This window comes from Anguilla rostrata, chromosome 7 (genome assembly GCF_018555375.3).
Source record: "Anguilla rostrata isolate EN2019 chromosome 7, ASM1855537v3, whole genome shotgun sequence".
NCBI lineage: Eukaryota > Metazoa > Chordata > Actinopteri > Anguilliformes > Anguillidae > Anguilla > Anguilla rostrata.
Genome location: NC_057939.1, coordinates 12,237,544 through 12,255,690, shown reverse-complemented (window position 1 = coordinate 12,255,690; position 18,147 = coordinate 12,237,544). Strand labels below are relative to the sequence as shown.

The 18,147-nt window shown below is 50.8% G+C and overlaps 1 protein-coding gene across 20 annotated transcripts in view; it reads left to right on the top strand.

Annotated features, from left to right (window-relative positions):
* Positions 1 to 18,147, top strand: part of plekha5 (pleckstrin homology domain containing, family A member 5) — a 166,202-nt gene that overhangs the window by 95,136 nt on the left and 52,919 nt on the right. For 17 of the 20 annotated variants that reach the window (XM_064342846.1, XM_064342840.1, XM_064342842.1 and 14 more), the window contains 2 exons: positions 8,960 to 9,043; positions 14,487 to 14,525. In XM_064342846.1, coding sequence (XP_064198916.1) covers positions 8,960 to 9,043; positions 14,487 to 14,525 — 123 coding nt within the window. Of the gene's footprint in view, positions 1 to 7,922; positions 8,052 to 8,959; positions 9,044 to 14,486; positions 14,526 to 18,147 lie in introns of those variants that run through there. The other 3 variants (XM_064342837.1, XM_064342838.1, XM_064342830.1) reach the window with 3 other exon arrangements.

The window sequence follows — 18,147 nt, the reverse complement described above, 5'->3', positions numbered from 1 at the left end:
ATTTCCCCCCCCCTCTCTCTCCTAGCGTGGTTTTAACTATCTGTCCACAGCCTGCGGACTCTACACATTCTGCGTGTTCAGCAAGGCGTGGAGCACTGAGCACTGCTTAAACCGGTGCCCAGCGGGGCCCCTCGAGAACGTGCGGGGCCCAACGAGGCGCGCTGCCCCCACTCCCATAAACGCCCCCGGCCGTCTCTTCCACCGCAGCGCGTCACACCTGAGCGGTCTTTCACTCAGAGAACGCCCTCGGTAACGCGCTCGCCTCGCCAGGTCCCGCCCGCCACGGAGAGCCCAGCTCCTCTGCGTACCCGATTAAGAGCTGTGTGCTCACTGACACACGGCCATTACTTCCCCATGAGCGGAGCGGTGTTTTCTGATTGAGCAACGAAGCGAAAATGCACTTCTTTTCTTTGACTCCCTTGCGCTCCTCGTGGAAAAGGAGCCTTTCTAGGCTGGCCCAGAAGCGCTGGTGTGTGGTACTTTCAGAAACGCGTCTTGTGTGTTTTCTGATGATTAAGGTTTTTTGGCTTGTGCGGTGCGTGAATTTGAGCACCGTTTGGATTTCGTACATTTCTCAGCAGAGAGATTTGAGTAGCTTTGCATTACAAACTAGCTAAGTGTTTAAAAGTGAACTCCTTTGCCCATGTAAGTGGTTTTTCCTGATTTTATAATGTTTTTTGCCATAAAGCTCCTAACGACCTAATTTTCCACCTTACATATTTGTATATAGATCACAAAATACTGATACAAAATATTGAGATTATATAAGTTATTTATATAGAATAAGTTATTTGTGAGTTTACTCATTCTGACTGAAAATTGAGTTTGTCTTCATTCTTTGATTTGACTTCATTTTGCAAAACCCAATTGATGAGTATTTCATATGAGTCTCATGTGGTGGGAAAACTTATAATTAAGAAAAAATAAAGTTATGGACCTGAAAACAGTTGACACAACTACTTAAATGAGTTACTTTACGCAGAGATCAAATCAAATCCCTTTGCAGAGCTTCATAAAGAGTCGGCTTTTTAACTTGTGAGTGTGTTTCAGCGCGACACAAAGTGTCACATCAAAATGGAGACTCATCAGATCGCATTCTGAAGGCAGATCCCTGTAGTCAGACCGGGCCGAGAGTCATCTCTGCCACACGGCTTCATCAGAAGCCCAAATCCGCTCCGAAGGCGCTGAATGGAAACATGATAAAGTGGGAATCTGAGCGGCTGCAGGATGCGTTTATTTATAGCGGCTCTTGGGGGGGGTTATAATGGCCTCTCCCGCGCGCGGGCCCGCCCCGGCGGATGTGGACACGCCCAGGCGGAGGCTGGGGGGCCCGCTCAAGTGCCTTCAGATGTGGCGGCCGATAGCGGCCGAGCCAGACGCCGCGCGGGGAGAGCCGCACGCGCTCAGAGCCGCTGGTCGTCTGATTGGAGAGCAGCGAGCTCGTCTCCCAGCCTGCGTAACTCTGACATGGCACGGCCCTCACTTCGCTATTCAGCATAGCAGAGTTTAGACTGAATGCTCCCGTTGATGTTTCATTTTTTTACTTTTCTGCTCACGCACACGCTGCATTTCTGCAGATATAAACCTCTGTCTGCATCTTCAGGATGTTTGTTGAAAAGGACATAGGCATGAGTGAAATAGATGTATGTGTATATGTATGTATGTATGTGCGTGTGTGTGTATGTATGCATGTATGTGTTCATGTATGTGTTCATTTGTATGTGTCTGTATATGTGTGTGTATGTGTCTGTAGTTGTATATTTGTGTCTGTGTGTGTGGCTCTTTCTCTGAGCTGCATTAGACTCATAAATTGCCTGTCAGCAGCAGGTTCTGGGGCAGGTGTGGCCCCTACAGCGTGTCCCGCCCCCTTCCACCCGTCCGTCTGGCGGTCCTGTCTGCGGGGCAGCTCAGCTGGCCTTTAGCCCGCCGCAGCGCACTGAGGCTCTGGCCGGAGGGCCCCCCCCCCCACCTCGCCGGCCCCCGTCTGGCCGTCGCTGGGGCCAGATTTAAGGCCCGATCTCCTCTTGTGTGTTGTGTACCAGCACAGCGGACAGATCTCCCGGTCAGAGTTTGGGGACAGAGGACGATCTCTGGACAATCTCACCGCTGTCTCCCTAAAACCGAAGATCGCCCCGCGGCGCTTCGTCCGTGAAAGCCGCGATTGTAGCGCCGGGTTCGCGCACCAGAATTACACAGCGCAGATTTTTGGAGGGTGGCACTGCAGGCTTGCCCTGCAACACCGCTGACAGATTCCTACCCGGGCAGGGTGTAAATCATGGAGCCAATCAGCAGGGTCTGCGGCACGCTGGGCCGTCATATGGCAAGTGCCGCGGCGGCGGCGGCGGCGGCGCAGAAGACGTTGGTTATGAACGGAATGCGGGGCATATTTATTCATATCTTAACCGAAATAAAAATGGGCCATTCATGTGAAAGGCATGCTGGGGAGGCTGGTACAGCACAATGAGCGCCTGTGGGGATGAAGTCGTCTCTGTCCGTGCTGGCGGTGGAGGACGGCTGGCACTTGACGAAGCTGAATGCAGCGATTCTCCCAGGCGTCCCCGCCGTGGAACGCCAGCCGCAAATCAGATTAGGCGACAGCTGTCTCATAAACTCCGAAATCGGAGTGCCCTCTGTAATTGAACGGCTATAAACCACCCGGACTCTGCAATGAGGAGCCTCATCTTCTCGTGGAGAAGTTCAGCTCGCCCCGGTCCGCTCGTCGGTTTCCTTTTCTCAGGGAACCCTCACCGGCAGTAATTGAAAGGTCCCGTCCTTTAATTGCTTTTTAAAAACATTTTTAATACTTTCCTGCGTCCCAGGAAATGCAGCGTAAGGTGTTTTCCGGTCGGACCAGGCGAAGGCCAGCAGACGGGCTGTCTGGCTAACCGGGCCCTGGGCTGAAAGCGGGTGGGGGGACGCAGGCAGGCCCTGGCCTTTCCGAAAAGGTTAGAGTTGATGCCACTGGGACGGGGCTGAATGGCAGGGTCTCTGCAGGGAGGAGCTGCTCATTGTTGACTCTCCGTGAGCGCTTTCCATCTGAAAAGGGGACCAGTGGCAGAATATGAATTAGCCCATTGTTTCCTTGAGCCCAGCGCCTTAAAGAACGGAAAGCCTTCTTTCAGCCTTCAGCTCTGGAGCAGATAGTATCTGCCTCTTTCCCCTTCTTCGTACTTCCTCTGCAACTTTTAGCTTTAACTTTTGGGAAAAAAAGTTTTTAAAAAATGTGTATTTGACTGAAAAGAGCGGTTTATGTGCAGTGAGCGCCCGGGTTGTTTTAATTTCCTCTAGGGAGTAGCAGTTAGCTGGTCAGCAGGTTTAAAAAGCAGCGCTCCTGTAAGGTTATAGCGAGGATGCTGTTCTCAGTGGGGCCTGGTGACCTGTGCTTCCGGCCTATTCAAAGCTGCCAGTTTGAATAGAAAGTTTTGGTCCCTGTGGAGATTTAGGCTGGGGGACGAGATCCACTTTTACCTCCCACAGCTGCTCACTGTCTCCCCCCACCCCCCCCGGGATGCTCCTCAGAGAAGTTATGTTCCACACATCTCTTGGCTTCCCCCTCATCCTCCTGTCTTCCCCAGCCTGGTTTCCATTCTCTCAGTCCACCCCCCCCATCCACACTCACACACAGCTCATGCACACACACACACGCACACACACCACGTGCGCACATGCACACACACACACGCCCTGCGGCTACTGCCTGATAGATTGTCTGTACAATCATTTGGGGTGATTTGTAATTTCCTTTTGTTTGCTGCCACAACACAATTGGATTAGGTGGAGGGGAGGGAAGCATTTGTTGGTGTTCCGTTTGCAGAATTTTTAAATAAACAGGGTAATGATTTGTATTCAGTCCCCTGCCTGCTTTTAATTTGAAATAATCTTTTGTTTGCCGTATTTATAAACGAGCGTATGGCTCAGCAGAACTGGAAAACCGTTATGATGAAATGCCGTGTCATACTTCTCGTCCCCAATATGTCATGTAATAATCTTTCATTTATACCTCTAACTATACTGTGAACAAATGGTTTTACCAAGAAAAAAAATCAGGAATGTGCTAAAAAGTAGGGAACCGGAGCAAAGTAGCCAGTAAATAAGCCCGTGCTAAAAATATTTTCCAAGAAAAACAGTGGTTTATTCAGTCTGGCCAGCAGCAGCCGGCTGCAGCTCTGCCGTGCAGCTGTTCAGGGCGAAGGTGAGCAAACGCAGGATGTGTTTTCCAGGTTTCAAAAACGTCGTTTATTTTATTTTTATGGTTAAGGTCAGTAAGGACAGCGAGAGCCTCCCTTATCTGAAAGGCTTGTGTGGTTTCTTGGTGTTCTGATAAAGGTGTTCACTGAGAATTCTTAATTACTACTTATCACACTAATTGATAAGTAGTAATTAGCCTCTGTCATTGCATGCCTTCTGCTTCTCTTTTCCAGGCAAATCTATTTAAAGTCAAATATGGCCAGGGCATGGACAGCTGAAAGGCTGGACACTTTATGGTTTTCGTTGCTACTAAAGCCTTCAGTTGAAGGATATCAGGAGAGGTGCATTTATTTGGGTTTTCTGAAAGTTGAACAGTCTTCCTGGCCTTGTGGCTTTAGCAGGGCAGTCCTTGATTTAAGGCCCCAGACCACATCCTGCCAAGCACGCATGATGCCATTTAAGAATAAAACTTAAGGGGTACCATTTATATCAGCAGTTTTCCTTCAGCTGAAAAGTGCATTTTTCCTGGTTTGGGGGTGTGGAAGGGGACATGCTCTCTGCTTCGGGGTCATTATCATCACCACCTACTCAAGAGCACTGTGTGCTTGATGCCCCACCTTGATCATAAAAATACTTTTTTTTAGCGTTTGCCCCATATGTTACTCATTTCGGTTCACCACAGCTCCAGCGTGAGTCTGCGTGGTTTTCCTTCTGCGTGGCAGTCAGCAGGGATGTCTTACGCAGTCAGTTTGGGCAGCACGTTGGGTCCGTATTTCCACAGGGGACTGTAGAGCTGTTTAGCTGCACGAGCAGGGCCCGTGTGAGGCACACCTCTCTGTTCGGAGCGGCGCTCCCCAGCTGTGACGGATGCCTCTGCTCGGCCCCCACGCCTCGAGCGCCACTTTTATGATTTCAGCTTTTTTGTGTTTGGTGCAGAAAATGCTTAATGTGTCTTCAGAGGGGGAGAAAATGTGGAGGTTTACCGTAAAACTATCGCCTTCGCCGAAAAACTGATGAAAAGCCTTTTATTGCCGCCGGAGAGAGACGCTGTATTTCTAAGCTGCGGTGGCATCGGATCTGGAAATGTGCAAACTCTTTGTGGGACCCAAGGGGGGGACGCTTCCCTTTTTCCAGCCGTAAAACGGGGTGTACGGTCTATTCTCCTCTTGTCTAAATTCTGTCTGTTTTTTCTCCAGTAATATCTTTTTCCCCCTCCTCCATAAGAGCGGTTCGGGTCCGCACGCCGCTGTGTTAGTGCGGCAGCAGCTCCGAGTCCTGAGTAACTGTGGGGCGTCGCGGCCGCCTTTGATTTCCGATGGCCTGTGACAGGCGCGGAGAGCGCTCGATAACGCACCGCCCCCGTGGCCTTGTCCTTGGACCCGCCGCCCGGCCGGCTCCACGGATCTGTCCCGCTGCCGGTCGGTGGGGGACCCGGTCTGGCTGTGACAGGCCGGCCCGCAGCGTCCGAGCGCGGCGCGTTTGGCTGTCCTGTCCGTTAACGAGCGGAGCTCGGCCAGAGGGCAGCAGCCTCGGTGATGTGCGTTTCACGCCGGGGTTTTTTTGCGGCAGACACACGTGACGCGCTGTCGAGCAGCGGCGAGTGCTAACGGGAGCGGCGGTTACGTAACTGAGCGCGTGCCGTCCGCCCCCCCGCCCGCCCGCGTGAGAACCGGCTCCGGAGCACGCGGGTGACATTAGCGGAGCTGCCCCCCCGCGGGCGGACGTCCAGCGCAGTCCCCGTGCTCAGCCTCTTTGATTTCAGCGCAGAAGCCCTCGGAGCGTAAGCGGCCAGCTGTGCGTCCCTCACGCAGGCCTGTGGAGAGCTGGCCCCGGGGGGCTCACAGGGCTGAGTGGCGCTCAGCATTTCTCCCTTCGTCCGTCCCCCCGGAAACATCCTAGCAGGTACTGGAGATACCAATCCCTCCAGGAGTTCATGAGCTGTGATTCAATCTGGCGTCCGTTGTCACCCCTGACTTTGCTCTGCACCTTGTGCAGAAGTGTGGCAGCCTGTACCCAGGGTTCCGTGACAGAGTGGTGCCGAGGTGTCTGTCATGATGTCAGATGATCCCACAGCTGATGCTGTCGGTTTTGGAGACGCTGAGGGGAAGCCGCGTGTGAGGGGCGGTGTCACAGACTCACAGGCTGGTGCAGCGCCGCCGTCGCACAGTTCAGCAGTTTTGAGGAGGACCCCGTGTTCTTTGCTTATTTACCTTGAGTGTGTTATTTTCCGCTCCGTCCTGTACGTGCTCCGGAGTGCGGTGTAGCGGTTTGTGTTGATTTATTGCGAGGGAGGCGCGCGCGGCTGATGGATGGCCGAAGGTCGGAGGCTTTAATATAAGCGTTAGCGAGCGCTTCCGACGGAAGGTAATATAGCGCTTGCTCTGCAGCGCTCTCCCCCAGAGTAACGCTGCCTGGGTTTGGAGCGGCTCTGAGCGTGGCGGGACCCCCCTGCCTGAGCTGGCGTCCGTACCCCCTGAGCCAGACCTCCACGCCAGCTTCATTAAAATCCTCGGCCTGGCCTCGGCCGCGCCGCCTCAGTGTGTGAGCGAGCGTCTCTCTTCACGCGGCTGCTGCTCGCACGGAAAGAGCTGGCATTCCGCACAGCGCTCGCGGCAGAAAAAACTGGTTCGATTTCTCTAGTATTTTCTTATGAGCTGTAAAATACTGGAATATAAAAGTAATGGAAATTCATGTCGTGTTTCTTTTTTTTGGGAGTTCTGGGGATGTAGAAAAGGGTTCATAAATGACGCTTTTTCGCTGATGCTGTACAAGCAGTAGACACCCGAGGTCAAAGGGTGATCATTCCTGGTTTACAGGATCCAGTTACTGCTTGGCTTAGACCGGAGACGTTTCCATTTGCTGGCTTGTTCAGAAACCCGTGATGATGTCATACATTTTTCCCTTAATGTGATGATTGTTATTATGGCTTGGACCAGGGGACAGAGAGGCGCGTTGTCCGTGTCGTTTCCCGAGACGTAGAGCCGCACGCTCTCGGCCCGTCCGCGAACGAGGCTTCAGCGCGGAGCGTGCGCAAAGAAACGCCAGGGAGGGTGGGTGCCGAAAGTGTGCCCCTGCCATCCACAGGAGCGGAGCTCTGAGCACTGGGCACGGCTCTGGCAGCGGTGCCCACATTAAAGACAGCGTGTGCCCCGGTTTTAGGCCAGGCTGGAACCAGACCCGTCTCCGAGGTACAGTTAGGGCGGGGCCGGGTAGGTCCAATCAGATCCCTCCCTCAGTGGGGAAATTCAGCCTCTCTGCAGTGAGCTGAAACCCATCCTCTTTCCATTAGGACGACTACAAGTCTGTTCTCGGCCATTGAAGAGGTCTTGGGCATTTCTCATTATGACAATGGACTGCTCCTCTCTGTTTGTAAACACCCCCCTCCCCCACCCCTAATGTTACACAGACCCCCCGTGCTGGTTTTACTGAACCCAGAGGAGCTAACGGTTCCCTCAGTGATGGCAGTTAATGGCTCTTCCCTGTCGCATCCCACTTCCTGGTTCTGTGCGGAGCGCCGCTCGCTGCTCCGTACAGTGCGTCTTCTGTTGCCGGAACAGTAATTGTATTTATCGATAAATTAATAAATTACTCCCATGAAAGGGGCTTTCATTTGGTCGAAGAAGGGGTGGGGGGGTGGGGGGGGTGGGACTGCCTCTGCGCTCTCGTGATCGGGGCATGACTAGAATCGGCAGTCCGCCACAGCGACGGGACCAGACTGGACCGCTCTGACTCGGCTGGGGACATATTAAGAGAGAGAGAGAAAGACAAGCCAGCGGTACTGCATTGGACTCGCCCGCATAGGAGGGAGGGGGAGGGGTGGCTGCGTTCGCCATGTTGAAGTTCAGCACCACCCACCGCTCGAGGTGCGTAGGCGTCCGCCGGACCCGTTTCCTCTTCCCTCGCCGGGTCTCTGGGGCGAAGCTCACGGGCGGGAGATGGCGGTGGACCGCGGCTCGTGTTCGTGCCTGTCTGCCGTTACGATGTCTGAGAGGGCGATTTCTCCTGCTGTGATGGCGCTGTTCACTGCTGGAGACGTCCTGATCGTGCTCCTGCTCGTCTGCAACTCTCTGAAACAGCGGCATTCAAGCCTCTACACAGCGCCTATTTATTCATTTAGCCTTCTACTTTTATCAAGGTTTTATTTTTCTAATGCATGCAGCATCAGAAACTATAAGTTTGCTATGATCTTATTATAAGATTTTGTGTGTCTTTAGGCATGGCTTTGGCTCGAAAAAAGCCAAGATTCCCTCAGGGTTTCGTTCCAAATTCAGTTTGATTTGTAGTTCGGTAGGAAACAGGTAGTGTTTTGGTTGTTGTTTTGCCATGAATATTTCAGTAGAAGGTGAGCTGCTGCTGCTGAGGTTATAGAGGGTTGCGGGCCGTGTGGAATATTTCACGGAGGGGTGGGGCGGTGGGTGGGGGGGGGTTCACAAAATTGAAGCTTTCCCTCTGCAGCTGCTTAAGACTCCAGAAAAGTGAAAACTTTCCTCTATGATGGGGAAACTGAGCCCCCATCTCCAGCTCTGTCATAATCAACCTGTTCTCTTATTGATTTGTATTCCTCTCTCCCGACCGGACGTCAGGTTTCTCACCAGAGAAGTTCTTTGGGGGAATTTGGCGAAGGCTGAGAACCTTGTGCAATTTGACGGTCTTTAATTCCCGTGAGCCCTTGAGCAACCTTGCGGTGCAGATGAATGTTGCTGATGCCGGAGGTTTGAGATATCTCTCTCTTATTCTCTCTCTCTCTTTCTCTCTCTCTCTCTTTCTCCAGTCACAATGAGCGGAAGGTGACCTGTAAGCACCCGGTATCAGGCCTACCCTCGCAAGACAACTGCATCTTTGTCGTCAACGAACAGTAAGTCACTTCATTCTGAGGGTCTGGGGGGGTGGGGGGGGGGATTGGTCACAAAATGTAGATCGACTTACTGTGTGTTAGAAACTCTTTTTGTTTGGGACACACAAATGAACTGTACCTCTTCGCAGGGTTAACCTGATGACTAATGCTATTTTATTTCCAGGATTCAGCCATTGTTTAAACATTTAAAACAGAGTTTGACATGAAAAGCCTTCTTTTTTCCCCTCCAACGGTGAACAAAAAGTGATGGATGTACTCAACAGCCAGCAGCCTTCATCAGGAGAGTCTGGAACATTCTGTCTCTCTACTGTAGCTGTCAGTCACTGGTTTTGGGTGCGTAAGGCACTGAGAGCGGCGGCTGTGTTGAATGGGGATTTCTATCTCCTGTGCTGTAGCTGCAGTTCGTAGGGTTAAGCCATTGGAGAAAAAGCAGGAGAAACACTGCCTTTTTAAATTCAGAGAAACCTTAGCAACAACCCATTTTATTACAAAACGCGTGACATTGGCAACAGAATTTGCAACCTTATGCCAATTAACTGCAGTACAGTGCCTACACTGCAGGGATCATTAATTCATCTTTTTTCAACAGTGTTATTAGTTAATTACTGTAATTTTATGGAATCAGTTCAGTACTGCGAATTCATTCTTTTTATTATAAGCTATGACTTTAAATTGCCCGTGCTTCGGCAATGAGATTTCTCGTCACGCCAATAAAAATTTGAATTTGAAAGAGAGAGAAATTACCTGCCAAAAAATAATTCGGTTATGCCCAATATTTGCTTCTCTCTGAAAATGAAAAACTTGCTCTCCTTTTAGGTGAGGAGAGTGAATAATCTGCATTGGCAGAGAAATATACTGCCTGTCACCGTGTGAGGGAGAGAGAGAGTCCAGTGACCAAACCTCAGTGGTATTGGCACTGTTGTTATTATTAGTATTGTTTTCTAATAATCGGTTTACGTATACTGTGTGTAGTGTGTGTGTGAGCGTGCATGCGTGCGTGTGTGTGTGGTATTTGCTGGCGTTCTTGTAATTATATACAATAGACAAATATGTTGTGTGTACATTACATACCTGTCAAAGAATGTACATACAGGTATACGGTGTACGGTGCATCTATACAGGTATACGGTCCATTTGGTAGTTTTCACAGTCAAATTTGCTTGTAATTTATTATGCACTATATTGCAGTATGCTTTAGTAATGGAAATACTGCTTTTATCACAGCAGTAAGGCTAAGCAAATTTTAATTGAATTATGAGAAAACAGAGAGCAAGAACGACAGAGTGAGAAATTGAGAGAGACAGAGAGAGAGAGAGAGACTGAGATGGAGACAGAGGCTGAGAGAGAGAGAGGCTGAGAGAGAGAGAGAGAAACTGAGATGGAGACAGGGATGGCGAGAGAGACTGAGAGAGAGAGAGAGAGAGAAACTGAGATGGAGACAGGGACGGAGAGAGAGAGAGAGGCTGAGAGAGAGAGAGAGAGAGAGAGACTCCACACTTCACCTTTCCTGCCAGCCCGGTGTGCCCCAGTGATGAATGTCCCGTCTCTGAGCACATCCCCAAACTGCCGTGGGCGGAGCGGGAGGCTCCCGCGCTCCCCTCAGAGCTGGGGCCTGTCAGAAGCGTCCTGACGGAGGCGTCCTGACGCGGTGTCACGCCGTAATGAGCCTGTCTGCCCCCCCCGGCGCTCACCAGCGCCCCTCCAAACGCATTTACCCCCCCGCAGCTCCAAACGCATTCACCCCCCTCCCGACCCCCGGCAGCGCCCCTCCAAACGCATTCACCCCCCCGCAGCTCCAAACGCATTCACCCCCCCGCAGCTCCAAACGCATCACCCCTCCCGACCCGCAGCGCCCTCAACGCATTCAGCCCCTCCGGCCCGGCAGCCCTCAACGCATTCACCCTTCCGCAGCCACGCGTTTAGCAAGCTCAACCGCCCATCGTCATAGAAACCCTCAGGTCTGTTTGGACGGCTGGGGGAATTGTAATGGAATGAGAGCTTGATGAACACCAGCATGTATTTACATTTTACACGTTTAGCAGACAGTCTTATCCAGAGGGTATTGCACAGCTTTTTTCCTTTTATGCAGCTGACTTTTTACTGAAGCAAGGTTCAGTACCTTCCTCAGGGGTCCAAGAGCAGTGCCCCGGCCGGCTACTGAACACTGCACTGGGCTTGTAGCATCAGGAGGTACATGTTGCTGGAGGAGCGTTTCCTATTCATAAAAAAAAGGGGCTTTTTGGTTTTGTTGTCCATCACAAATAAGTACTTTGCATCCTTTTTGTTTGGTTACAGATTTTGAGCCCTTTGTGGACTCCTTTGCACATTTGGGGTGTGATCTGAGTCTAATAAGGACCTGGAGGAAAACTCAAATTGTGGCAAAGTGTGGATTTGTACCTGTTACATTAGGTTCTTGGTTCTGGTCTCTGGACCCAGTGCTTTCCTCTCCCTGTTTCAATTATCTCTGCAGTCACACTTCCTGTTAACAGTGATGCTGTGAAAAACAAGCTGAGGTCAATGAAATTCAAAGATTACATTTTTAAACTCCCAGGAGTGGAGCAGTTTCACACATATTAGCGGTGCAGTGTGTTAGTCAGATTAGCCAGGCTGGTGTTTGTGCGTACAGTGTGTAGTCCTCACCTGTTGAACGTGAGCACCTAGCTGAGAAACCTGAAAGGACAGGCTGCCCCTGGCACTTCCTGCTTCTGTGAGCAGATGGAGAAAGCCTCAGACGGTCGAGTCATTCTCTCTCTCTCTCTCTCTCTCTCTCTCTCTCTCTCTCTCTCTCTCTCTCATGCGCTTGCTCTTGCACTCACTCTCTATCACGCACACACACACACACACACACACACACACACACACAGACACACTCATGCATATGGATCGTTCGGGCCTTTTGAGTTCCTGTTCTCAGCCGCTGCAGAACCATGTCGGTTCTATAGCGGCTGGGAACGTGGGGCTGTTTATCAGACCCACGCTTAAAAGTACAGAGGGGTCTTGGGCTCATTTAGCATCCTTTCTAATGGAAAGGGAAAGAACGCGAACGTAATTAGACCCCACATGAATCAGCGTGGGAATGGAGATAACAAAACCAAAGACGTTGATTAAGAAATAAATAAATGCGCAAATAGTTTTTTTAATGGAAAAATATGCTAAATGCACTTCTGCTCCCCCCAGCCATTAGGACTCTGCTTTGTTCCGGGTTGCTGTTTTGTCTGGAAAGCGCGGCTGCATCATGCCGCTGTAGGTGGACCTTTTGAGAGGTCCGCTCCGGTATGATTGCGTTTCAGCAGCCGCCACCGTTTGGTAATTGAGTTTGGGAGAGCCGGCCCACACAGTCCTCTCTGTGCCGCTGCCCCACGTGGCCTCTGCTCGGCAAAGTCTCCCGGCAAATAATAAAGACTTTCAGCGGCAGCCTTTTGATGAAGCGCATTAACTCACCCGAATACCAAGCTTTTAAATGTGCATTTTTAATCAAAATACTGATGTCACTGTTGATTTCAGAAGCTTCCTCTTTTTAAATCTCGTATATGTAGTGTGCAGTAGACCCCCCGGCACTCATCTCCCATAATTACTGGCAGGCCAGTCGTGTGGAAGGGGGAGAGGGCTGTGTCTGTGCTCACTGCCTAATAATTAAGCCGTCAGCCTTGACAGACCTATGTAGGTGTGTAAAAAAAATATTTCACAAAACTGTGTTTAGGTATGTGTGTATGCGTGTGTGTGTGTGTGTGTGTGCGTGTGTGCGTGCATGTGTGTATATGTATATATCTTTTTTTTGGAGAAATGGAAAGTGTGTAATGAAAGGAGGGGGAGTGGGTTTCTCTCTGGAAAGATGGCTGAGGATGTAGCGCATGCATGCTGCACAGAAGCAGGCCCTGTGCTTGATAATGGGGTTACCGTACCCAAACTGCAGTCTCACTTTCCTCCCCTTTCACTGCCAGATTAATGTTCCCCTCTCACACCAGCCCTCCTCCACGCCCCAGCCCCGGTCTTTATGAGAACTACACTCCAAGGAGTCTCCTTTAATCTTCCCGGCCCTCAAGGGAAAAAAATTATGCAGCTTTATTTTGGATCCAAGAAATGTTGCTTTCTCCTTTTTCTTCTTGTTCTTTGTGTTTCGTGTGAGGAAATGGCTGTGAAATGTGAGTACAGATAGGTCTGGGTCATCATGACTGCAGAAAGTTTTATAGGAACTCTAAGAACTCTCCTTAGCGGTTTTTTTTTTGTATTTTTTTGTAACGTGAATCATTTTTGTGGTTTCCTGCTTGGCGTTTATTTGCTCAACAGTCTAAAAAGGATTAAGATTTCTTTCACCCGTGGCTCGTCGTGCAGTATTTTTGCCGTTTTATTGCATTTCAGTTTCCTCTTAATGCATTGCTTCGTAAAGGCCCGCTGCGCGTTTTAAATTCTTGTTACCGGAACGTCCTGCCCCCCCCAGAAAATGGCAGCCCGGGCGCGACCGCCTCTTTGACGCAGATTGAAACAGAGGTGCATCTTTAATCAGCCGCCAGGGGCAAACCTGTGCTGCCTGCAGGACCTCATTTACGGACCTGCGCCCCGGCCCGAGTGTAAAAGCACAGCCAAAACTGAGCTTAGAACAGGTGACACGGGGGAACGGACATCGTGCAGCGGCGGACGAATGTGTTTCCTTCTCCTCTCGGTCGAGGTCCGTGCTCACATCCCCGAGCCGTTCGAAACGCCGCAGAGCGAACAGTCAAATTACACAGGCCTGTAACTCTGTCAGTGCTGTTTCTCGCTTTTGTTTTCATCTGACACGCGTTCAGAATAATTTAGCAGAGCGTGTAGTCGTCCCACCCTGGCCCGTCCTCTCTCCCTGTGGGCAAGTCTCTCCACCGGGGGGAAAAACGGGCCTGAATGCGATGAGATCGCAGCCCGTCCCTTATCCAACGGGGGCACAGACGCTGCATGTAGAATTGATGAATCCGGGAACAGATTGCCTCCCCACCAGCGCCCCTCAGTCCTGTCTCCCATCCCAGTCCCGCTCATGCTGCCCTCTAGCTTGCGGTGGGCCGAGTGGGCGGGTGGGAGGGGGGGGAGGCTTTCGTGAACCCCCTGGTGGACGTCCTGCGGGGGGAACACTGCAGACCAGACACCAACTGTCAACGAGTATTACATGCTCTTCCAGTAAAGGGGCTGAAGCTAAGGGCGCAGTGTGGCTGTGGAAGAGCGCGGTACCCTGCCCATCTCACACACTGTACCCTGCCTGTCTCCCACACTGTACCGCCAGGCCACACACTGCACAGACACAAGAGATGCAGTGTTACACATGAATACACGTCTGCATTTCAGATAAGACTGTACCTCGATATGGCTAAAATTTACAGAGCATATATGCATGTTATTACTATGGTTCATTTCTTTATTTTAACCTCTATTTGAATGTATAGTCGTTCATGTTTTCCCCCCCCTTTTCTGTTTTTAGCTTGAATTGTGGGAAACTGGTTCACCCTATGTTAAACAGGTAATAAATACGCTGCTAGGTTCGAATGACTGCTTTGTCATACCTATTACTAAGCTCCATTTGTTTCATAATGAATAGCACTCATTCATCTTTCTGCTTGTTCTGCTGTTTCGTCCCATTGGCTGGACTCCTAGCACTAACACAAGCACAGCGGTCCTTCTGACTCACCTGATGTTCCGCCGTGTGTGTCACACGCACGGTTTTAAACAAATTACTGAGCTCCCGTTACTAAAAAGCATCTGGTGATGGAACAGATAAGGATCAGCTCTGCAGTCTAATGTTTCAGCAGCGACCAGACGGCCCGTCCTGCAGGGTAGGGGTGCACAGCGGTGGCCGGGCCGGGCCGATCCGTTTCGGGGCTTTTGTGCCATCCTCTGCTCCTAATTATTTTAGTGAGTCCTAAAGATTTTACTGCGCTCAAGTACCGGAGTCAGCCAGCGTAGTTTATGGAGCTGTCAGAAAACTAAACCTGAGGTGATTGGTTGGAACGAAAACCAGCGCGCGGATTGGCCCCCCGGGACCGGAGCTGTGCACCCCTGCCATAGGGGCTCATTGTATGAGTGTTACAAATGCATATGTTGTTATGTTGAAAGTGGCATTCAGATGGATATACGCACAATGTGGCACACTGTGTAATAGCGTCATATTGCCGCAATGCCAAACCATACAGTTTTGTGTGTTTTCTGTCCAGCCGAGTGATCGACCTGCTTCTCACTGAAGCTGGACTCACTGGCCTGTAATGCACAGTGTGAATCCTGTTTCCTGCTGATGGACCTTGCATGTTTTTGGTGGGAGCTCTGGAAATGCTCCTTCCTTGAAAACACAGCCTAGCCTAGGAACTGTTCATTCAGTCCATGACTGGACAGTAGAGTGTGAAGGTCTCTTTGCTTTCACTGGACATGGCTACATAGTTTAAATGGTATAAAGGTGAGATATTTAGCGGTCTGATGTTGAACACCTTAACATGAGCATTTGTCATGAAGTTGTGGTGACCTTGTCCAAAGAGCATGACTTGTGAAACATATGAGGAATGTTTTTCTGGTGCTGTGTACTTAGATTGCGTTTCTTTTTGTAATAACCACAGATCATACAGGTAAGAATCCTATCGTTTTATTTCCATGCCTTGTAATCTGCAGTTCTATTGCACTGTACGGAGCCTGACATTGTTTTTAATATCTCATGTATATGTGTGTGTGTATACTTGCATCTGTTCTTTGTGTCTCTGGTTTGCCTGCTTGCCTCTGTGTGTTTTGTATGAGCAGATATCAACCACCTACCCTAAAATTGAACCTCACCCTCATGCGTTACATGCAGAAATGCCCTGTCCTTATACACGCATGCACACACACACACACACACACACACTCACACACACCGAGGGCTATCTCCATATTGAGCGTAAGGATCAGGACCCTCCTCCCTACTTGCATTCCTGCAGAAGCGCACCTCCACAGTAGCTGAGTGTTCCTGCAGAAGTTCACCGCCCCCCACCAATCCCTGCTGGTCCTCACAGTGTCAGTGTGTCATCACTCCTCCCCTGCTCCCTGCTGTCAGAGCCGGCCTTCATTGCAGAGCTGCAGGGTGCTGCTCTGTTCAGGGCTACTGCCTGGCCTTTTGTGAGCTCAGTAAATGCCCAACACACACACACACACACACACCGGGCTCCGACGTTCAGCGCTTTTAAATTTAAAGTGTTTTAATCATCAATGCAGATTCCTTCTTATGTAACCAAACGGCCGTTTCACGAAGGCAAGTGTTGATATTGCCTGTAATGAGTAACATGTAACTCAGTGGAGGTGATGGGAAGTGAAATGCACACTGTGGGCCTGTGGTGTGTGAGTGTGCGTGTGTAGGCCCCTGAGCTGAGACAGGGGAAGGGGTGCCTCTCCGCTCAGGCTGCTTTCTCACAGCTCTCATGCAGTTTACTGATGAGGTTAGGGTTGATAAAATATTTATAACGTAAACCTGAGGTGTACTTGTCTGCTGCGGCTGGGTTGTTTTGGCGTGTTGCTCAGTACCGAAGGCACTGGTCTCATTGGACTCACAGATACTCCACAGGCCAGCTTCCTCTTTACATTTCATTTCCGTTATTTACAGTAATGTACCGCGTGACTCTGCTTCCCCGGCACTTAAGCTGGTAGCGATGGCGTCTGTTATCTATGAAAGCAGGCGATTTTACTCAGCAGCAGCTTGCACCTGGTCGTGCTTTTCAGGGAAAGAGTAAGCATGTACAGTATTGGTGAATCACTATTCCAGTCAGTGTGCTGCAGCAGACACATTAACATGGACGGGAGATATTAATCATGTAATGTAATTCATGCAGATGTAATTCAGAGATGTTAAAAGCACAAGACACGTCTGACATTTTATGAATCATATTTGCAAGCTGGTCTGATGATTGCTCAGCCTCTGCAGTGCGCTCACCCCGGGCAATCTGGCGAGCGCGCGCTCGTACGCCGCCCACGGAACGCCGCGCCATCAAAGCGCTGCCGCTGGGAACCGGAGACCCTGCTGTAGGGCCAGCATCGCTGAACCCCAACCGCTGCTCAAAGGGCCAGCCGCTCCCGCCCCCACTCCTGCTGCCGCCGCTCCACCCCCACTCCTGCTGCCGCCGCCGCCGCTCGGCCCCAGCCAGCAGCCCCCCACCCCCCTCTCCGCTGGGATCAAAGCGGCACTGGGGGCCCAAGAATCGTCATGCCGCTGCGTCGGGCGGCTGGAGACGCCCCTCGCTGTCCGCGCAGAGCGCCCGCGGGCGTGACGGAGCAGCCTGGCACGGCATGCCAGCCGCGTCACCGGGCACACTGGCAATGTCGGTTTCGCTCCTGCTGCTGTCAGCACCCAGCGAAGCCACATTTTCAGTATTTTACGTCTGCAGCACTAGTGTGTGGAAATGTACGCTTCAAAATAAAATCCATAACACTTGACAAAGAAGAAGTCAAACACATTTTTCCCCTTTTTAAATACTAAATACTCACCACTTGGCTAAGCAGCTTCATGGGTGCTCCATTTGTAATATTTTGGCGAATGGCCAATCAGAGCCTCAAATGTTGCTGGCAGGGACTCCGGGCAGTTTAACTGGACTTGTTCCCTTTTCCTTTCACACACATTTAGCACCCTGTACGGTTATTTGGCTGTCTGAAGTCATGCAGGAACCATTTATTTTGAATACAAGACCCTGCTTTTGCACTGTTTTTGGTTGCTCAAGGGGAGGATATCATACATGTCATGGATGTAGTTGTATCGTGACGTTTGCACCCTGATGCATTGATGCATCAGTGTTTCGGTACACCCCTACCTAAAACCAGAGCCTTTTTTCCTCCACTTCTGAGATGCTGCAGGAGGGTATCCCCCAGACAGTGTGGAGAAATCACTCTGTACGGGGGAAAGCAGCCGGCCAGATTCATTGTTGCAATAATCAGGGTGCGTTCCTTTGCAGTGACTCAGCAGTTTGGCGTCGGTGTGCTGCTGCCCCCCGTGCAGTGGCTCTCGCTCTCTCACAGGATGGTCGCAGGTTCTGTTTTTACACCCTCTCCTTTGCGAGGTGGAGGTCCGTGCAGTTTTTTTTTGCCCGGGCTCTTTTTGTAATTTTATTTTAAACTAGGAAGGCCGTTGTTTGGCCTTG